At 42.5% G+C, this 18,671-nt stretch overlaps 1 protein-coding gene across 3 annotated transcripts in view; it reads left to right on the forward strand.

The window, feature by feature from the left end:
- DCP1A (decapping mRNA 1A) overlaps positions 1 to 18,671 on the forward strand; it is a 62,272-nt gene that overhangs the window by 19,104 nt on the left and 24,497 nt on the right. For all 3 annotated transcript variants that reach the window (XR_007921899.2, XR_007921900.2, XM_002713390.5), the window contains exons 4-6: positions 8,197 to 8,263; positions 12,842 to 12,980; positions 17,203 to 17,316. Coding sequence is in view for 1 of the 3 variants with exons in the window: in XM_002713390.5 (XP_002713436.1) it covers positions 8,197 to 8,263; positions 12,842 to 12,980; positions 17,203 to 17,316 (320 nt within the window). In the remaining 2 variants the exon portion in view is untranslated. The remainder of the gene's footprint in view (positions 1 to 8,196; positions 8,264 to 12,841; positions 12,981 to 17,202; positions 17,317 to 18,671) is intronic.

Genomic DNA, 18,671 nt, shown 5'->3' on the forward strand with positions numbered 1-18,671 from the left:
GTGGGAAACATTTGATTTTCGAGCTTCCTACCTGCATCTTGGCATTGTTCATGGAAGTATGGTCTGAGGGTAATCAAATGTCTGCCATACCCCTCACTCTCCAGGGACTTACACATAGCATGACTTACCAAGGACATCTGTCAGCAGTCACCACACGTGATGGGTATCCATTTAGTAGTTTGCTTTCATCTTGAGAGAAGCCCGACATTAAGCAGAGTTCCATCATTGTTTGCCACAGCAGAATAATACTGTATTGACAGCAACTTCAACTCTCAGTGGTGTCTTAAGGACAGTTATTTCAGAATGTTTCAGGGGGCCAGCACTGTGGTAGTGGGCTAAGCCTCTTTTTGCTGCGTGGCATCCCATCTGAGTGCCAGTTCAGGTCCCGGCTGCTCCTCTTCTGATCCAACTATCTGCTATGGCCTGGGAAAACAGTAACAGTCTGTACCCACGTGGGAAACCCTGAGGAAGCTCCTGGCTCCTGGGGTCAGATTTGATCGGCTCAGCTCCAGCCATCTGAGAAGTGAACCAGCAGATGGAAGACCTTTCTTTCTATCTCTCCCTCTCTCTGTGTGTAACTCTACCTCTCAAATAAATCGATAAATCTTTTTAAAAAATTACTATCATTAAAAGAAAAAATGTTTCAGCAAGTGAATGACTGGCAGCATGTACTGGGCCTTTGCATTTCCCTTCTCTTGAGGGAAGAATACTTAGCTTTGGTTTGGAGACAAGGTCCTCCACAGTTTTGGCTATCTAGTGAACTTGTCTGTCTTTCCTCATGAGTGACAGTGACAGGCTTAGTGGCAGCGCCCTGGGCCTTCTTGCCAGTTGCATGCATGAGCATCTGATAGGTTGGCAGGCAGAGCTGATTCTTGGATGCGTGTCTGAACCTCTACAGGTCTGTTTCTGGCAGAATCGAGTGTGACTCTTAGCCTTTACCCATTAAGCTATCATTATGGCTCCCTTATCTTTATTTCTTCTGCAAACATGCCTTTGAAAGTGCTTGGCTTTTTTTTTTTTTTTTTTTTTTTTTTTTTGGCAGGTTATTTGATAATGTACAAGCGTAGAAGGCATTCAGCTTGTTTCTAAATTACATTGTATTTCTTCAAAGGGAAAAAGACTTAAGTGAGGGTTTGTCCTAATGAATTGGTAGTTTTGCTGGACTTTGATTATCAATATAAATTTTTTCCTAGGAGTTCGATGCAGAATCCCCTGTGAGAACATGCTTAATTGCGTGGGCTAACCAGAAAAGTGTGTTATTCTGTGAGCCTCGTGTAATGCATATCATAAACTTATTCTCACCACTATAATTTATATGACTGTGTATAGATTGTATAGTTCGTTAGAAAAAAAAAAATCTTTTGTATTTGGACTTTGATGGTTTGGGTTTTCTTTAGCCAAGGTTGGAAGAGGTATATTTAAAGAAAGCTGGTTGTGTGTGATTGCCATATATGGAATCTTTTCAAAGCCCTGATCTGATTTACTCTGTGTTGGTGCAAGTCTCAACTACTAAGAGACTAATAGATAATGAGGTAATAAAGAGGCAGTAGATAATGCCTAATAGTTATCTCCTCCATAACAAGGCTGTTTCTGTGTTCCTTCCACTGTGATATCAAAACTGAGTTAATTTGTTGCCTTAGATTATGTAAAGCATTGCAAAATTTCTTATGATTCTGATTGAAGCGCTGGTAGTGCTTTGAAATTCTGTGAACAAAGAGGCACTATAAAATGAATTCCTAACAGGACAAATTATTCACACCAAGCTGAATGCTTTAGAAACTGATCAACCTGGGCTGACCCCATATAGTGCAGGATGCTTGGCAAAACATAGGGTTCAAGGGTTTAGGGCGGTTTTTAGTGCCAGAGAAGGGTAGGAAAAATACTTCATGATCTACATTCCTTAAAATGAAGCTGTTCATTCACTCTGTGTGTCAAAAAAGTGTTTCTAAATTTTTATTTGTTTATTTGAGAGACAGAGAAAGTGCCCATCCTCAGTAGCCAGAAACTGGGAACTCAATCCAGGTCTCCCCATGTGTTTGGCAGAGACCCAATACTTGGGCCATCACTTCTGATTCCCAGGAAAACTCAAATTGGGCGTAGAGCCAGGACTTGAACCTAGGCACTCCAATATAGGACGAGACTTCCCCACCAGTGCCTCAACCACCAGGCTGAACTATGACCCCTCAATATTTTAATTCAATCTATGACATCAACAGAAAATCTAATCAGATTTTTGTTTCTGCTGAGAAAGGAACTTTTAAAGTTGTGATTTGCCATAGAGTCTTTTATGGACTGAAAGCCTTAATTCAGGGTGACAATAATTTGCAATTAAAATAGCTTATTAGTAGTAGCTTTCTAAAATGAAAGATGGCCCAAATCCCTGGGCCTCTGCTCCCATGTAAGAGACCCGGATAAAGCTCCTGGCTTCGGCCTGGCCCAACCCTGACCATTGCAGTTATTTGGCGAGGGAACCAGTAGGTGGAAGATTCTCTCTCTCTCTACCTCTCCTTCTCTGTAGCTTTTGACTTTCAAACAAATAAATAAATCTAAAAAATTTAGGGATAATGACATTTAAAAAATCATAGTGGATTGCAACTTAATTGTAAAACTATAAATCATTCAAGAAAAATGTTGTAAGTGGAACTAAGAAAAGAGACTTGACACCAAAAGCATCTGCAATAAAAAAAAAATGATAAATTAGACTTTGAAAATTTAAAACTTCTGGGGCAGACATTTGGTACAGCAGTTAAGACACTACAAAGGATGCCCGCATCCTGTATCAGAGTGCCTAGTTCAAGTCTTTTTTTTTTTTTTAAGATTTTTTTTTTTTAATTTATTTGAAAGGCAAAGTTACAGAGAGAGATCTTCCATCAAGTGCTTCACTCCCCAAATTGCCACAATGGCCAGGGCTGTGCCAGCCTGAAGCCAGGAGCCTGGAGCAGTTTCTGGATCTCCCATATAGGTGGCAGGAACCCAGGCATTTGGGCCATCTTCCACTGTTTTCCCAGGCACGTTATCAGGGAGCTGAATTCGAGGTGGGGCAGCCGGATATGGAATTGGCACCCATAGGATGTCAGCAGAGCAGGTACCAGCTTAACTAACCACTACACAGTGCCAACCCAGTTCAAATTTTGGCTCTACTTCCAATCCACCTTTCTGCTAGTATTCACACTGCAAGGCAGCAAATGACAGTTCAAGTACCTGGGTTTCTGCCATTCGTGTGGGAGACATGGATTGAGTTCTAACCTGGATTTTATCTGGCCCCCTACTATCTACTGCAGGCATTTGGGGAGTGAACAAGAGGGTGAAAGATCTATCTATCCCTCTACCTCCTTACCTCCCTCTCTCTTTCCCTCTCCTCACAGTGCCTTTCAAAGAAATGAAAATAAATAATTTTTTTTTTTATCAAAAACTTTCCCTCTTACAGGACTAGACAAGCTACAGACTTGGGGAAATATTTTTTTTTTAATTTTTCTTAGTACTTAAGATGGTCATTATGTCTTTCCTTTTTTTTTTTTTTTTTTAGATTTATTTATTTAGTTATTTATTTGAAAGTCAGAGTTACACAGAGAGAGAAGGAGGCACAGAGAGAGAGAAAGAGGTCTTCCATCCACTGGTTCACTCCCCAATTGGCTGCAACAGCTGGAGCTGCGCCGATCCAAAGTCAGGAAGCCAGGAGCTTCTTCTGGGTCTCCCACACAGGTGCAGGGTCCCAAGGACTTGGACCATCTTCTACTGCTCTCCCAGGCAATAGCAGAGAGCTGGATTGGAAGTGGAGCAGCCAGGACTTGACTTAGCACTCGTATGGGATGCTGGCACTGCAGGTGGCGACTTTACTTGCTACACCACAGCACTGGCCCCGGGGAAAATAGTTTCAGAACATATCCATCAGAGGACTAGTATCCAAAACTCAACAGTAAAAAAAAAATCTAATTGGGAGAGGCAAAAGACACTAAAGAAGATATATTGGCAAGGCTGGCGCTGTGGCATAGCAGGTAAAGCTGCCACTTGCAGTACCAGCATTCTATAGGGTCACTGGTTCAAGTCCTGGCTCCTCCACTTCCAATCCAGCTCTCTGCTATGGCCTCAGAAAGCAGTAGAAGATGGCCCAAGTCCTTGGGCCCCTGCACCCACATGGGAGACCTGGAAGAAACTCCTGGATCCCGGCTCCTGGCTTCAGATCAGTGAAGCTCCAGCAGTTGCGGCCATGTGGGGAATGAACCAATGGGTGGGAGACCTATCTCTTTCTCTGCCTCTGCCTTTCAAATAAATAAATAAATAAATATTTTTTAAAGCTTTAAAAAAAGAAGATACATTGACAAAGTCCCCCTCAATGAGGTATCACATTAAATCAGCATTAAAAATAGTGACAAAACATACAAGCCTATAGAAACCAAAATACTCATAGATTAATTGTAGGAAAGTGAAATTGCACAGCCACACTGGATGACACGTTGACAGTTTTTCATTAAACTAAACACACAACTGCCATTGAACTGTATTATTGGGCATTTAACCCAGAAAAAGGAAAATTTATATTCACATAAAAATTCTATGTAGGGACCAGCTGTGGCGCAGCAGGTTTAGCCACCACCTGTGACCCCAGCATCCCATATGGACACTGGTTGGATTCCTGGGTGCTCCATTTTGGATCCAGCTCCCTGCTAACATGCCTAGGAAAGCAGTGGAAGATGGCCCATATACTTGGACCCTGCCATCAAAAGGGAGACCCAGATGAGGCTCCTGGCTTTTTGTGGCCATTTAGGAAATAAACCAGTGGATGGAAGATCTCTGTCTGTCTGTTACCCTCTCCCCCAACTCCTTACTTTCTGTTTAAAATAAAAACTGTGAAACTTCATAGCAGCTTTATCCATAATGGCCCAAAACTGGAAATACCCCCAGATATTCTTAGATGGATGATAGTTAAACAAACTGGTATTTCCAAAGGGTGGAAAACTGGGTAAAAAAAAGAAATTCTTGATACAGGGCACAACTAGCATGAGCAGGGAGTTCTCTAGATAATTTTGCTGAATCAGAAAAGTCATTCTTACAAGGTTGCTTTCTGTATGATTCCATTATATACAATATCTTCAAGTGACAGTAATGTACAATGACAAACAGATTAGTGTTTACCGGAGGGAACCAAGGAATGTGGATGCAGCTATAAAAGGTCACCAGGGATTCTTGTGGCCAAGGAAATGTTCTCTATCTTGACTGATCAATTTCTGTTTCCTGGCTTATAATAGGAGACTGTAGTTTTGTAAAATGTTACCATTGAGGGAGACAACCTTGAAAGGACACAGAGACCTGTTTTTCACAATAACATGTGAAGATACATTTGTTTCAAAAATAAAACCTTTGATTTTGGGGGGCTGATGCTGTGGCATAGCGACTAAAGCCGCCGCCTGCAGCGCCTGCATCCCATATGGGTGCCAGTTCGAGTCCCAGCTGCTCCACTTCCAATCCAGCTCTCTGCTATTGCCTGGGAGAGCAGTAGAAGATGGCCCAAGTCCTTGGGCCCCTGCACCCACGTGGGAGACCCAGAAGAAGCTCCTGGCTTCGGATCAGCACAGCTCCAGCCATTGCAGCCTGTTGGGGAGTGAACCAATGGATGGAAGACCTCTGTCTCTCTGCTTCTCCTTCTCTCTCTATGTAACTCGGACTTGCAAATAAATAAATAAATCTTTAAAAAAGAAACTTAGATTTTTTTTTTTTTTTTTTTTTTTGACAGGCAGAGTGGACAGTGAGAGAGAGACAGAGAGAAAGGTCTTCCTTTGCCGTTGGTTCACCCTCCAATGGCCGCCACGGCCGGCGTGCTGCAGCCGGCGCACTGCGCTGATCCGATGGCAGGAGCCAGGAGCCAGGTGCTTTTCCTGGTCTCCCATGGGGTGCAGGGCCCAAGCACCTGGGCCATCCTCCACTGCACTCCCTGGCCACAGCAGAGGGCTGGCCTGGAAGAGGGGCAACCAGGACTAGAACCTGGTGTGCCGGCACCGCTAGGCGGAGGATTAGCCTAGTGAGCCGCGGCGCCGGCCTAGAAACTTAGATTTTTAAAAAGGAGGTAGTGATACCTGTCCTTCTAATGTCATAGTCGTTGTAAATATCACAGGAGGTGCAGGTTGCAATGAGCTTTGAGTGTCATGGTGGGTGTACATGGTAGCAGTGAGCTTTACCCATCCTTGTGTTTAACTTACATGTTTAGTACTTGTGCTCTATCTTATCCAACAAGTATTTATAGTAGCTTCTATGTACTATCATCTTTAAAAATAAAGTTAATTTATCCTCAGGGTAAGCATTTGGCATAGCAGTAAAGATGTTGGCTTTCCTGCAACCCATATCAGAGTGCCTGACTTGAGCCCCTCCAATTCCTATCCAGCTTCCTGCTAATGTGCACCCTGGGAGGCAGCAGATGATGGCTCAAGTCCTTCGGTCCCTGTCACCAATGTGCGAGACCCAGATTGAGTTCCGAACTCCTGACTTGGGCCTGAGTCAGCTCTAGCTCTGGGCATTTGGGGAGTGAGCCAGTGGACGGAAGAACTCTGTCCATGCACTCAATCTCTCTGCCTTTCAGATAAATTAGTTTTTTTAAGCTCATTTATCATGCAAACAAATTTTTTAGTGCTTTTTTTTGTGCTAATCACTATACTAGGAGTAAAAAAAACGATAGTAAAAGAAGTGTGACTAAGCAAGGCTATTTCATAGATCAGCAGTTGATTATAGGATGGATCTGTAGCTCATGTTTGTATTCAAAGCTTTGCCTTTACTGTAACATAATTTCAATTCTATATATATATCCTTAAAGATTTATTTATTTGAAGGAAAAGTGAAAGAGACAAAGCTCTTAAATCCATCGGCTCACTCCCCTAAATAGCTGCAATCACTAGGACTAGGCTAGTCCAAATCCAGGAGCCAGGAACTTCATCTGGGCTCCCACATGACTAGCAGGAGCCCATGTACTCGGGCCATCATCTGCTGCCTTTCTAAGTGCGTTAGTAGGGAATTGACTATGAAGTGGAACAGCTGGGATTCAAACTGACATTCCATCACAAGATGCTAACATAGCAAACAGTGGTAACTCTATGCCACAACACCGGCCTCTCAATTCTATATTTTTAAGTTTAAAGAGATTCATAAAGATTCTAGGGTTTGGTTAGTCAGTGAACTTAGTTTTCAATAATTAAGATCAATTTGGGAGGGCTGGCACTGTGGCATAGCAGGTAAAGCTGCCGTCTGCAGCACTGGCATCCCATAGAGGTGCCAGTCTAGACCCGGCTGTTCCACTTCCAATCCGGCTCTCCGCTATGGCCTGGGAAAGCAGTAGAAGATAGCCCAAGTGCTTGGGCACCTGCACCCACATGGGAAGCCTGGAAGAAGCTCCTGACTTTGGATCAGCCCAGCTCTGGCCATCGCAGCCATTTGGGGCCAGTGGATGGAAGTGGACAGAAGATCTCTTTCTGCCTCTGCCTCTGCCTCTGCCTCTCTCTCTAACTCTGCCTTGCAAATAAATAAATAAATCTTTACAAAAGAAAAAATCCAATTTGGAATGCATCTTGAATCAGTATTGAATCTTAATTGTCAGCCTTCTTTCTTCCTTCCTTTCATTTATTTATGTATTTATGTATTTATTTGATGTGAAAGAGAAACAGAAAAAGAGATCTTCCATCCTCTGGCTCACTCCCTAGAATGGCTTCCATTGCTGGGCTGTACTAGGTCAAAGCCAGGAGCCCACAACTCTTCGGGGTTTCCCACGTGGGTGGCAGAGTTCCAAGAATTTCGGCCCTCTTGTGCTGGTTTCCCAGGCACCTGTGCATGGGGTTGAATCAGAAGCAGAGCAGCTGGGACTCAAACTAGCACTCCACCAGCATGTCACTAGTGGCAGCTTCACCTGCCCCACCACAATGCCACGCCCTCTTTTCTTTCTTGGTAATACATACATAATGATACAACCTTACACTTAATTCAGCATCAGTGAGATCTAATAATAACATCTAAAACCAAATATTTCTTGGAATTTTCATCTGAATGTTTTTTCAGTCCTGATTTTGTTAAGCAGGGTTTTGAGGGAAAGTTTTTATTTAAGAGTCTGTTGGGAAAATCAGTGACATTCCATGCTGATGATAATATGTAAGTATTTACATATACCTAAATATTGAAACCTCTTTTCTCTCATCCTTTTTTTCCTCTTTGTTTTTCAAGTGTCAATATACAGTATCTGGTTTTATGACAAGAATGACTGTCACCGCATAGCAAAACTCATGGCTGAGTAAGTATTTCCCTTAACTACATAGACTGAATTAATGGTATACAGGAGATAGAAAATGGCTCTCCTTCCCACCTCTCTTTGTTACTAGAGTCTGCTAACTCATATGTTTCCCTCAAGTTTCCTTTTTGTTGCCAAACATCTGAAAAATGCAGCAAAGCTTAAATTTAAAATCACCTACAATCCTGCTACCGTGAATATTAGCATTCTAATCTGTTTCTTTCCAGTTTTCCTTTCTATTATTTGTATATTAGGTTTATGTTTGTGATTATTTTTTCCACAAATTGGATAATATTATATGTCCTGCTTTTCATGTCATCAGCATTTTTCTGGAACATTTAATTTTCCTCTGTAGTATTTATGATGGCTGTGTTGTATATCGTCCTACAGACAGAGCATAATTTAACTGGAAACTTTAATGTTGAACATATAGCTTAGGGTTGCCCAATTGCCTAGTTCTGGAGGTTATCATTGTCATCACACACACATACAGCCTAACCACCGTTTACAAAGTGGCTATGATTTAGTTCTGTGCAGATCTGACTATAGTGAAGGTCTGTAGTTGGTAGCCTGACAGAGAACTCCCACACATGGCCGTGTTTAATTCCTTTAAGTGAACTTGTTCCTGACACAGACTAAATAGTACCTCATTGTCCTTTCTCAAACTAGCTCATAGAAGCTACCATTTGTGTCCACATAGCTGGATGGCCAGACCAGACCATGGTAGCATAAGACACTGTGGTGTAGGCAGGGCCTGTGGGGCTACAGAGCCTCTGGAGAGAGTGCTCCAGTGGGCAGCGTTTCTGCTGCTTCTTCCTTTTTAGTTGTAATAGTCTATTTTTAAGTTAATTCTTATAAAGGTATAAATAATTAACTCCCAAATCTCAATTCTAGGTATATATGCATTTTTAAAGAAAGTAGGCATAGCTAAAGCCAAGTGATAATCGGGGACAAATAACATCCTGCTTGGGTGTTTATCAGCTTCCTGCCTACCATCTGTTCTGGCTGCGGGTTCCTAGAGCGGAGAGCAGGCCCTGAGGACATTGTTCCCTCTGGACGTACAGTCACTCATATTTGAAAACACTATTTTTAGAACATCTTTTCTCTAAAATGATAAAACTTCTTTCAACAAAACCATTTATTTGATTGTCCTTTTTTTTTTTTTGTTTTGTTTTGTTTTGTTTTTTTGGTTTTGAAAGTGGTAGCACAGGTAGCTTACTTTGGCTACTTTATGAAATATAGGTTTGTTGATTCATGGATAGATATCAAAAAAATGTAGAATATTTTTCTTAAACATCTAGACTTTGGAATGTGTTAATTTAAAGACACTTTCTGCTGTAAATAAGAACAGTTGAGTGCGAGAATCTGGCTGTTTTAGCTCTAACATCTCTTGAGAGGGAACCATTGCCCATTTTTCTCCATCAAGGTAAATGGTACCCTTAATGCATGATGGTAGATGAAACTGCAAACTGAAGACCTAGCTGGAGGTAAAGGGTTGAACCAGAAATAGGAGGAGGAAGTACAAACAGGAAGCAAGGGGTTGCAGAAGAACATTCTTGGTTCTTACACCAGAGATGCCCATAAGAGGGACTTTGTTTAAATTTTCAGTGTGTTTGACTAAGAAGCAGAGGCAGTATGGAGAGCGATTAAAGAATGCCTCCATGAAAGTGTGGATAGTGAGTTTTTCAGTGTCTGCCCTATTTATGGCTGACGAGAATGCCTTATGTTACCATGAACTCTGTGATAGATGCCCTTTTGGTTACCAAGGATAAAAGATCATCTTTCTTTGCTCTAACTCTGCCTCCATATGCCTCTGATTATTACATAATTCAGAATTATGCTCACTAGAAATACTGGTAAAACTCTTTTTGGCATAATGTCTATCAAAATAATTGTGTGTCAGTGTCCTATCAAATATAGTTCCTCCCATCACCTTTTTGATGGCCACCCTATAAAAAAATTCTAAAAAATATTTATAAAAGCTGTATAGGAAACCGATTAAGCTTCTAGACCTGTACTCCATCAAAATTGGATATTATCTGGGTGTGTGGCAAAGCTGAAAACCGGTGAAATTTGAAAGATGCTGACTGTCTTAAAGAAGAAATGCAGTTTGTCAGAAGCTGGTTTTAACAATTAAAAACTTGTTGGATTATTTATCCACATAGATGGTTGAAAATTTGGACAACTCACAGGAGTGAACTTTATTGCTGACCTCACAGTCATAGGGGCTTATTCTGGTGTTCAGGAGGAAGGGAGAGAAGCAGGAGCACTATTCATAAACTTTGAATTGGAAGCAGTCGCAGAGTCAGACCTCCTTTCTGTTTAGTGCATTGCCACTCCTGCAAGCTTCTGCGTGTAGCAGTGGTGCTGTAAGATGACCTGTTCCCCAAGTTAGCAGTGGTAATTATTCTAAATGTTCTTCTTTTGAACCAGAATCACAGAGTGTGCCTTGGTCAGGGAGAGTTGAGTACCAGCTTGGCCGGAGGTGGGTGGAAATCAGCTATGTGACATCCTTTATGAAGGTAGATTCAGGCTGGTGTGGCCTGTCATTAAGTCATGTTTGGCCAATTTTCTTTCACTTTCCCATGAAGCCCATTTGTTTTAAATATGACCATCTTATCCAGAACTATGAGAATCTGGACAGAGAAACTACACATTACTTTAAAGCAGCATTCCCCAGATAGGAATTCTACCTTAGGAAGATTCTGTGGTCAAAATTTGGAAAAATCTGCCAGTCCAAGTTATTGAACAGACAATTGTAAAGCCGTGAACTTGGGCCGGCTCCGTGGCTCACTTGGTTAATCCTCTGCCTGCGGTGACGGCATCCCATGTGGGCGCTGGGTTCTAGTCCCAGTTGTTCCTCTTCCAGACCAGCTCTCTGCTGTGGCCCGGGAAGGCAGTGGAGGATGGCCCAAGTGCTTGGGCCCTGCACCCCCATGGGAGACCAGGAAGAAGTACCTGGCTCCTGGCTTCAGATTGGCCGCAGCACACTGGCAGTAGCGGCCATTTGTGGGGGTGAACCAACGGAAGGAAGACCTTTCTCTCTGTCTCTTTCACCGTCCAACTCTGCCTGTCAAATAAAAAAATTAAAAAAAAAAAAGCCGTGAACTGACAGTGAGGAGCCCAGCCCTTGCAGCCCATTCTCCTATTCCTCTTCTTCCATGCAGTCCTTCACTACTGAATTATTTCGTTGCCTGCTATCACCAATGTCTAGAAACTTCTCAGTTAATAAAGTTACCAAAATTCTGTACCCATAAAATCCCATGGAAAGTATGCCTGTTTATTATGGTTGGGACCAAAAACTGAATGAATCTTTTAAAAAAAAAAAGTTGTAATTTCCATGTTAAGAAGATTAGGGAAGGCCGGCGCCGCGGATCACTAGGCTAATCCTCCGCCTAGCGGCGCCGGCACACCGGGTTCTAGTCCCGGTCGGGGCGCCGGATTCTGTCCCAGTTGCCCCTCTTCCAGGCCAGCTCTCTGCTGTGGCCAGGGAGTGCAGTGGAGGATGGCCCAAGTGCTTGGGCCCTGCACCCCATGGGAGACCAGGATAAGCACCTGGCTCCTGGCTTCGGATCAGCGCGGTGCGCCGGCCGCAGCAGCCTTTGGAGGGTGAACCAACGGCAAAAGGAAGACTTTTCTCTCTGTCTCTCTCTCTCACTGTCCACTCTGCCTGTCTAAAATAAAATAAAATAAAATATTAAAAAAAAAAAAGGAAGATTAGGGAAGACCTATTGTTTGTTTTTACTATCATTAACGTTCAAAGGTTGACCAAGACATCTATTTCTAGAAGTGAATCTTCCTCCTTGCTAGCCTAAGGACAGTACAAACTTCCACAATGGGTTGCTCAACAGTGCAGCCATACCTGTGTCTTGGCATTGTCCAGTTTCAAATGTATTTTATGAGCTAGGTTGACTGATTTTGACATATTTCTAGGAAGAAAAGGACACACTTTCACAGAATTTTTGACATAAATGTTTCTACCAACTCTAGGAAGGAATTCTATGTTTTTGTCTTTTTTTTTTAGTTTGTTTATGTATTTGAAAGGCAGAATTATAGAGAGAAAGAGGGAGAATGGAATGAAGAGAGAGATCCTTCATCCACTGGTTCACTCCTCAAATGGCCACAATGGCCAAAGCTGGGCCCATCTGAAGCCAGGAGCCAGGAGCTTCTTCTGGGTCTCCCATGTGGGTTCAGGGGCCCAAGGACTTGGGCCATCCTCCACTGTTTTCCCAGGCCATCAGCAGGGAGCTGGATCAGAAGTGGAGCAGCCGGGACTTGAACCAGTGTTCATATGGGATGCCTACCTTGTAAGCATTAGCTTTACCCACTATGCCATAGCACTGGCTCCTGTTTTTTTGTCTTTTAAAGGTGAAATGTATTGGTTGGCAGCGTAGTGAACAAGTAAAAACGTTAGTTATATTTTCCCGGAATGAAATAACCAAGGCTGTGTATTGATGTGCTGGGAGGATACGGGCATCATGTGACCCTGTTGGCATACCCTTGGAAGATGGACAGCAAAAGACTTCTTGGGTCAGATTGTGTCTAAAGAGGCTTTTCTAAAATCCAGCTCTCCTCCTCTAGCGTGGTAGAAGAGGAAACAAGGCGATCGCAACAAGCTGCTCGGGATAAACAGAGTCCAAACCAGGCCAATGGCTGCAGCGACCACCGGCCCATCGACATCCTGGAGATGCTGAGCAGAGCCAAGGATGAGTACGAGAGGGTAAGGTTCTCTGGGTGCTGACCAGGGAAGAATCTTCTGGTTCACTCCCTAAATGGCCACAATGGCCAGGGCTAGTCCAGGCCAAATCCAGGAGCCTGGAATTCCATCCAGGTCTCCCACATTTGTGGCACGGGCCCAAGAACTTGGGCCATCTACCACTGCTTTTGCAAGCACATTAGCAGGAAGCTGAATTTTAAGCAGGGCAGCCCAGATTCAAACTGGTGCTCATATGGGATGCCAGCAGCCCCGAAATGTCAGACTTTTGTGGGAGGGGCATTTATAATAATTATTTTTTAAATATTTCTTGATTTATTTGAAAGTCAGAGTTACACAGAGAGAAGAGAGACAGAGACAGAAAGAGAGAGAGAGAGAGGTCTTCCATCCACTGGTTCACTCCCCAGTTGGCCACAACAGCCAGAGCTGTACCGATCCAAAGCCAGGAGCCAGGAGCTTCTTCTGAGTCTCCCACGCAGGTGCAGGGGCCCAAGGACTTGGGCCATCTTCTACTGCATTCCCAGGCCATAGCAGAGAGCTGGATCAGAAGTGGAGCAGCCAGGTCTCGAACTTGCGCCCATGTGGGATGCTGGCGCTTCAGGCCAGGGCGTTAACCCACTGCACCACAGCGCTGGCCCCCATTTATAATAATTAAAGATGGTTTAAAAAATTAAAAAAAAAAACTAAAACTCTCCAGTAAGCACCCTCATAACTGGTACAGTTTGAGTTGTTTCTTGCCACAGAATATAACCCTGGGTTTGGGTGGAATTTAATTCCATCACCCAGCCACCCATCATAATCACTGAAAATACTTTGTTATTTAAGAGGTAGAGTTACAGACAGTGAGAGGGAGAGACAGAGATAGAGGTCTTCTGTCTGTTGGTTCACTCCCCAGATGGCTGCAACGGCCAGAGCTGCACTGATCCGAAGCCAAGAGCCAGGTACTTCTTCCCAGTCTCCCATAAATGATAGCATAGATTTCTCTTTCTATTCTAATAGGAACATTTTGTAGCTAAATCTTCATGTACAGCATTAATTTTTTCCTTAAGATGAATTACTTGACTTGGTAGATTAAAGGATTTTGACAATTATAAGATTTATACCCTGTATTATAAAAATGACTTCCAGCAGATCTGGCTGTGATTGTCCAATCCCCTCATCCTAGTAGTCATTAACAAAATGAACCATCAAGAAAAGCCCTACACAAGTATCGAAAAAACATGAAGTTCTCGATACCTTACATTAAAGAACAACATATCATAAACAGTCTATGCAGCTTATGTTCGAGTATTGCAAACTCAAGTGCCCCAAGAGCCAGGTAAGCAGTGGCATTGGTAAAGTAGGCCAGAGAGCCACTTCCCTGACAGAGATCATTTGCAGTGAAGTCCCAGCCAGTTAATGCCAAATGACCTGGTGCTGCCAGATAGTCTCTGCAAATGACAATTCTGGATTTTTTTTTAAAGGGAGACTCCAGCTTCCTAAGTGTTTCTGAACATTTGCACTTTGTGTTTTAAGGATTTACTGTGAACAATGTTTATGTTTTCTGTAATATAATTCGATTCCAAGCATTCCCAGTAGTGAAATTGGTGGCTGGTTGATGGTGTTGCTGCACAGAAAGGGATATGGTAGAAGACATTTTGCAAGCTTTTGCAAACAGTTTCACCCCTGTGATGTTCTGAAATAATACAAGGATTAAGTCATTTGAATAGGAAAAAAAAAAAAAAGTGTAATGCCTTAATTTAACATTTGCCTCTCCTGTAGTAAGCACATGTTTTTATAATATGGTAGCAAGAGAACTAATTGTCTGCAGACTGAACTTTGAAAAGGCTGCTTTTTTAAAAATCTAGTGTCTTGAGTTTTCTAAATGGTTTTTGGTTATATCTTTTGGTATCAGTAATACCAGATACTGGATCACATAGCCCAAATATAAAAAACTTAAGTTGTTAAAAATTTATAATTCTGTGTCCATCCCAGTGATCATTTTTTGAGGTTTCTTTTGAAGAACAGAAATATTTTCAGGGGCCAGCATTATGGCACGTCATGTTAAGCCACCACCTGCAGCTTCCCATGTAGGCTCCAGTTTGAGTCCCAGCTGCTCCACTTCCAATTCAGCTCCCTGTAAATGCACCTGTGAAAGCAGTAGAAAATCACCTGAGTGTTGGGGCCCTGCCACCCACATGGAAGACCTGGATGGAGTTCTGGCTCTTGGCTTCAGCCAGGCTGTTGGGGTCACTTGGGAAATGAACCAGCAGATGGAAGATTTCTCTCCTTATCTCTCTCCCCATCCCTCTTCCTGTAATTCTGCCTTTCAAATAAATCAATCTTTGTAACTGTATTTTTTCACTTTTAGGGTCCTATTCAAGTTAACAATTTTAATGGCATTCAAACAATTGAATATCCATATGCAAACAAAATAACCTTAACCTAAATGCATAAATACATCATATGCAAAAATCAGAATCGATCCTAGATCTAAAGGGAAAGTATAAAACTTTTTATAAGAGTGTGTTTACTGTTCCTACGTGTTTACCACAGAGAAGTAGAACTTTTCCCACACTTAAACCTGTATAGATACTTATAGAAGCTGTATTGTAATAACCAAAAAATTGAAATAACATAAATCTCCTTCTGTAGGAGAATAAACAGACTGTAATATAATATAATCATATGATGGAAGACTACTCAGCAATAAAAAGGAATGAATTGTTAATACCATACAACAGCATGGATGAGTCTCAGAGACATTATGCTAAGTGAAAGAAGCCAGTATTCCACTTAAATGCCATTTGTGTGACATTTTTGAAAAACAGCAAGAGTGACAGATCAATTCACTGGTTGTCAGCAGTAGAGGGAGGATATGACTACACTGGGACAGCATACAGAGCCTTTCAGGTTGATGGAAGTCTGGTATCCATCATGGTGGTGGGTACACAAATAGAACTGTATACCCCACAATAGTTAGCATCACCATATGTTAACTTAAATAGGAATATATAACAAAGTAATACCATTGTTTCTTCCTTAAAACTGATTAAAGTAACAGCTAAAATTGTTTAGGTACTTAGCTTTCTAGAAATTTTATAAATTATTTACATGACAGTCTAGAGCAAACATTTTGGAGGATTTCTTGTTTGTGTTTTTTTTACAAGCCAGATTTTTTTATTAATATAAAGAGGACAGATTTTATGCATTCTACCTATTGTTAGGTATAGTTCCAAGAAGACAACCACACGTCCCTCCCCTGCTTCTCCCCTAACCTTCCCCTCATCAGTTTTTGCAGACATTTTTTTTTTAAGATTAATTTATTTGTTTGAAAGGCAGGGTTACAGAGAGGCAGAGGCAGAGTGAGAGAGAGAGGTGTCTTCCATCCCATCTGGTTCACTCCCCAGAAGGCCACAATGGAGCTGTGCCAATCAGGAGCCAGAAGCTTCCTCCAGGTCTCCCACGTGGGTACAGATGACCCAAGGCCATCTTCTGCTGCCTCCTCAGGCCATAGCAGAGAGCTGGATCAGAAATGGAGCAGCCAGGACTGTAGGCAGCAGCTTTACCCACTATGCCACAGCACCAACCCCATGCAGACATAATTTTAATCCACACTATATTCACAGGCTTAATTTGCAACTAATTATAATATTCAACAAGTAAAAAGTAGGCAGACCACAGTTGCACAGAAGAATAAACAACTATCGTCCCAAAATGACCATTTCATTCCTATAGATTTTTTGTATTCTATATTAGCTGCCATATATCAGAGTACACATGATACTTGTCTTTGAGACTTGCTCTATGTCAGTAAGCATAATGATTTCTAGTTACAGCCATTTTATTACTAAAGACAGTATTCCACAGTGTATATATGCTACATTTTCTTTGTCCAGTCATCAGTTAATGGACATCTGAGTTGATTCCATTATCTTAGCTATTGTAAATTGAGCTGCAGTAAAGTTGGGGGTACAAATAATTCTTTCATATGCTGATTTTGTTTGATTTGGGTAAATTTCTAGGAATCGGATGGCTGGGTCATATAGTAGATAAATTTTCAGTTCTCTTAGGAATCTCCATACTGTCTTCCATAATGGTTGTACTAGTTTACATTCCCACCAACAATGGATTTTAGATTGTTTTTTAAAATAGCTTTTCTGATAACCCTAAATGCTGTTTTATAAACCAAATAATAGAAGGCAAACTTTTTTTCACTTGATGTACTTTTCATTTTACTTCTTTAAAGAATCAGATGGGTGACTCCAATATCTCCAGCCCTGGATTACAGCCAAGTACTCACCTCTCCAACCTGGGAAGCACTGAGACTCTGGAAGACACACCCTCCGGGTCACAAGATAAGGTTTGTACATGAAAACCCTGGCTGTGTCAAAGTAACAGAAAACGTTTTGAAGGGCTTCATTGCAGTGTGAGTTTGATTTGTTACTTACCTGTCAAGGTCTGTATGTACTCAGCATAATGACTTCACCCAGATCCTTTCTCCCTAATCCTCATCACTGTCCTTCATCTGGATTTTACAGGAGCCTCCACTCTGGTCTCCCAGCCTTTGTCCTTACCATTCCTTTACCTGTTCTTTTCTTTTCTTGTCTTTTTTTTTTTTTTTTTTTTTTTTTTTTTTTTTTTTTTGACAGATAAGAGTAGACAGTGAGAGAGAGAGAGACAAAAAGAAAAGTCTTCCTTCCGTTGGTTCACTCCCCAAATGGCTGCTGCCACTGGAGCTACGCCGATCCAAAGCCAGGAGCCAGGTGCTTCCTCCTGTTCTCCCATGCGGGTGCAGGGGCTCAAATACCTGGGCCATCCTCCACTGCCCTCCCGGGCCACAGCAGAAAGCTGGACTGGAAGAGGAGCAACTGGGACTAGAACCCGGCGCCCGTATGGGATGCCAGCGCCACAGGCAGAGGATTAACCAAGTGAGCCATAGCGCCGGCCCCTCCTTTACCTGTTGTTAATCCAGCAGCCAGAGCAATCCTGATAAGCATAAGTCAGATCATGGCATTCTTCGGCTTAAGTCCATCCAGGGCAGGGCAAGCTTTGGCACAGCAGATCAAGTTGTTTCTTGGGACCCCCCTGTCCCATATCAGGGTGCCTGGTTCAATCCTAGCTAGTCTGCTTCCTATCTAGCTTCTTGTAAATGCGCACCCTGGGAGGCAGCACATGATGACTCAAGTACTTGGGCCCCTGCCCCCACGTGGGAGACCCAGATGGAGTTCCAGGTTCCCGGCTTCAGCCTGATCACACCAAATGTTGGGGACATGAGAGAGTGAACCAGCAGATTAAATATCTCTGTCTCTCTTTGTCTTTCCCTCTCTCCCTATCACTCTGCCTTTCAAAGAAGTAAATTTTATGCACAACACATACAGACACACAAACATACACATAAAAAGAGAAGGCAGGGTTTGTAGATACCTTCTGTTCAGTTTATCAACCAGAGGTGTTCAGTGGGCCTGTTGATGACCTATTCTGAATCATGAGTCACTTCCTCTTTGCTTTTGGAATCAAGGGGTTAAGAATTCTCACAGGGGCCAGCACTGTGGCATAGTGGGTAAAGCCACCGCCTGCAATGCCAACATCCCATACGGGTGCTGGTTCAAGTGTTGGCTGCACCACTTCTGATCCAGCTCTCTGCTATAGTCTGGAAAGCAGTAGAAGACGGCCTATATCCCCTACACCCACATGGGAGACCCAGAGGAAGCTTCT

Source organism: Oryctolagus cuniculus, chromosome 10 (genome assembly GCF_964237555.1).
Source record: "Oryctolagus cuniculus chromosome 10, mOryCun1.1, whole genome shotgun sequence".
Lineage (NCBI taxonomy): Eukaryota > Metazoa > Chordata > Mammalia > Lagomorpha > Leporidae > Oryctolagus > Oryctolagus cuniculus.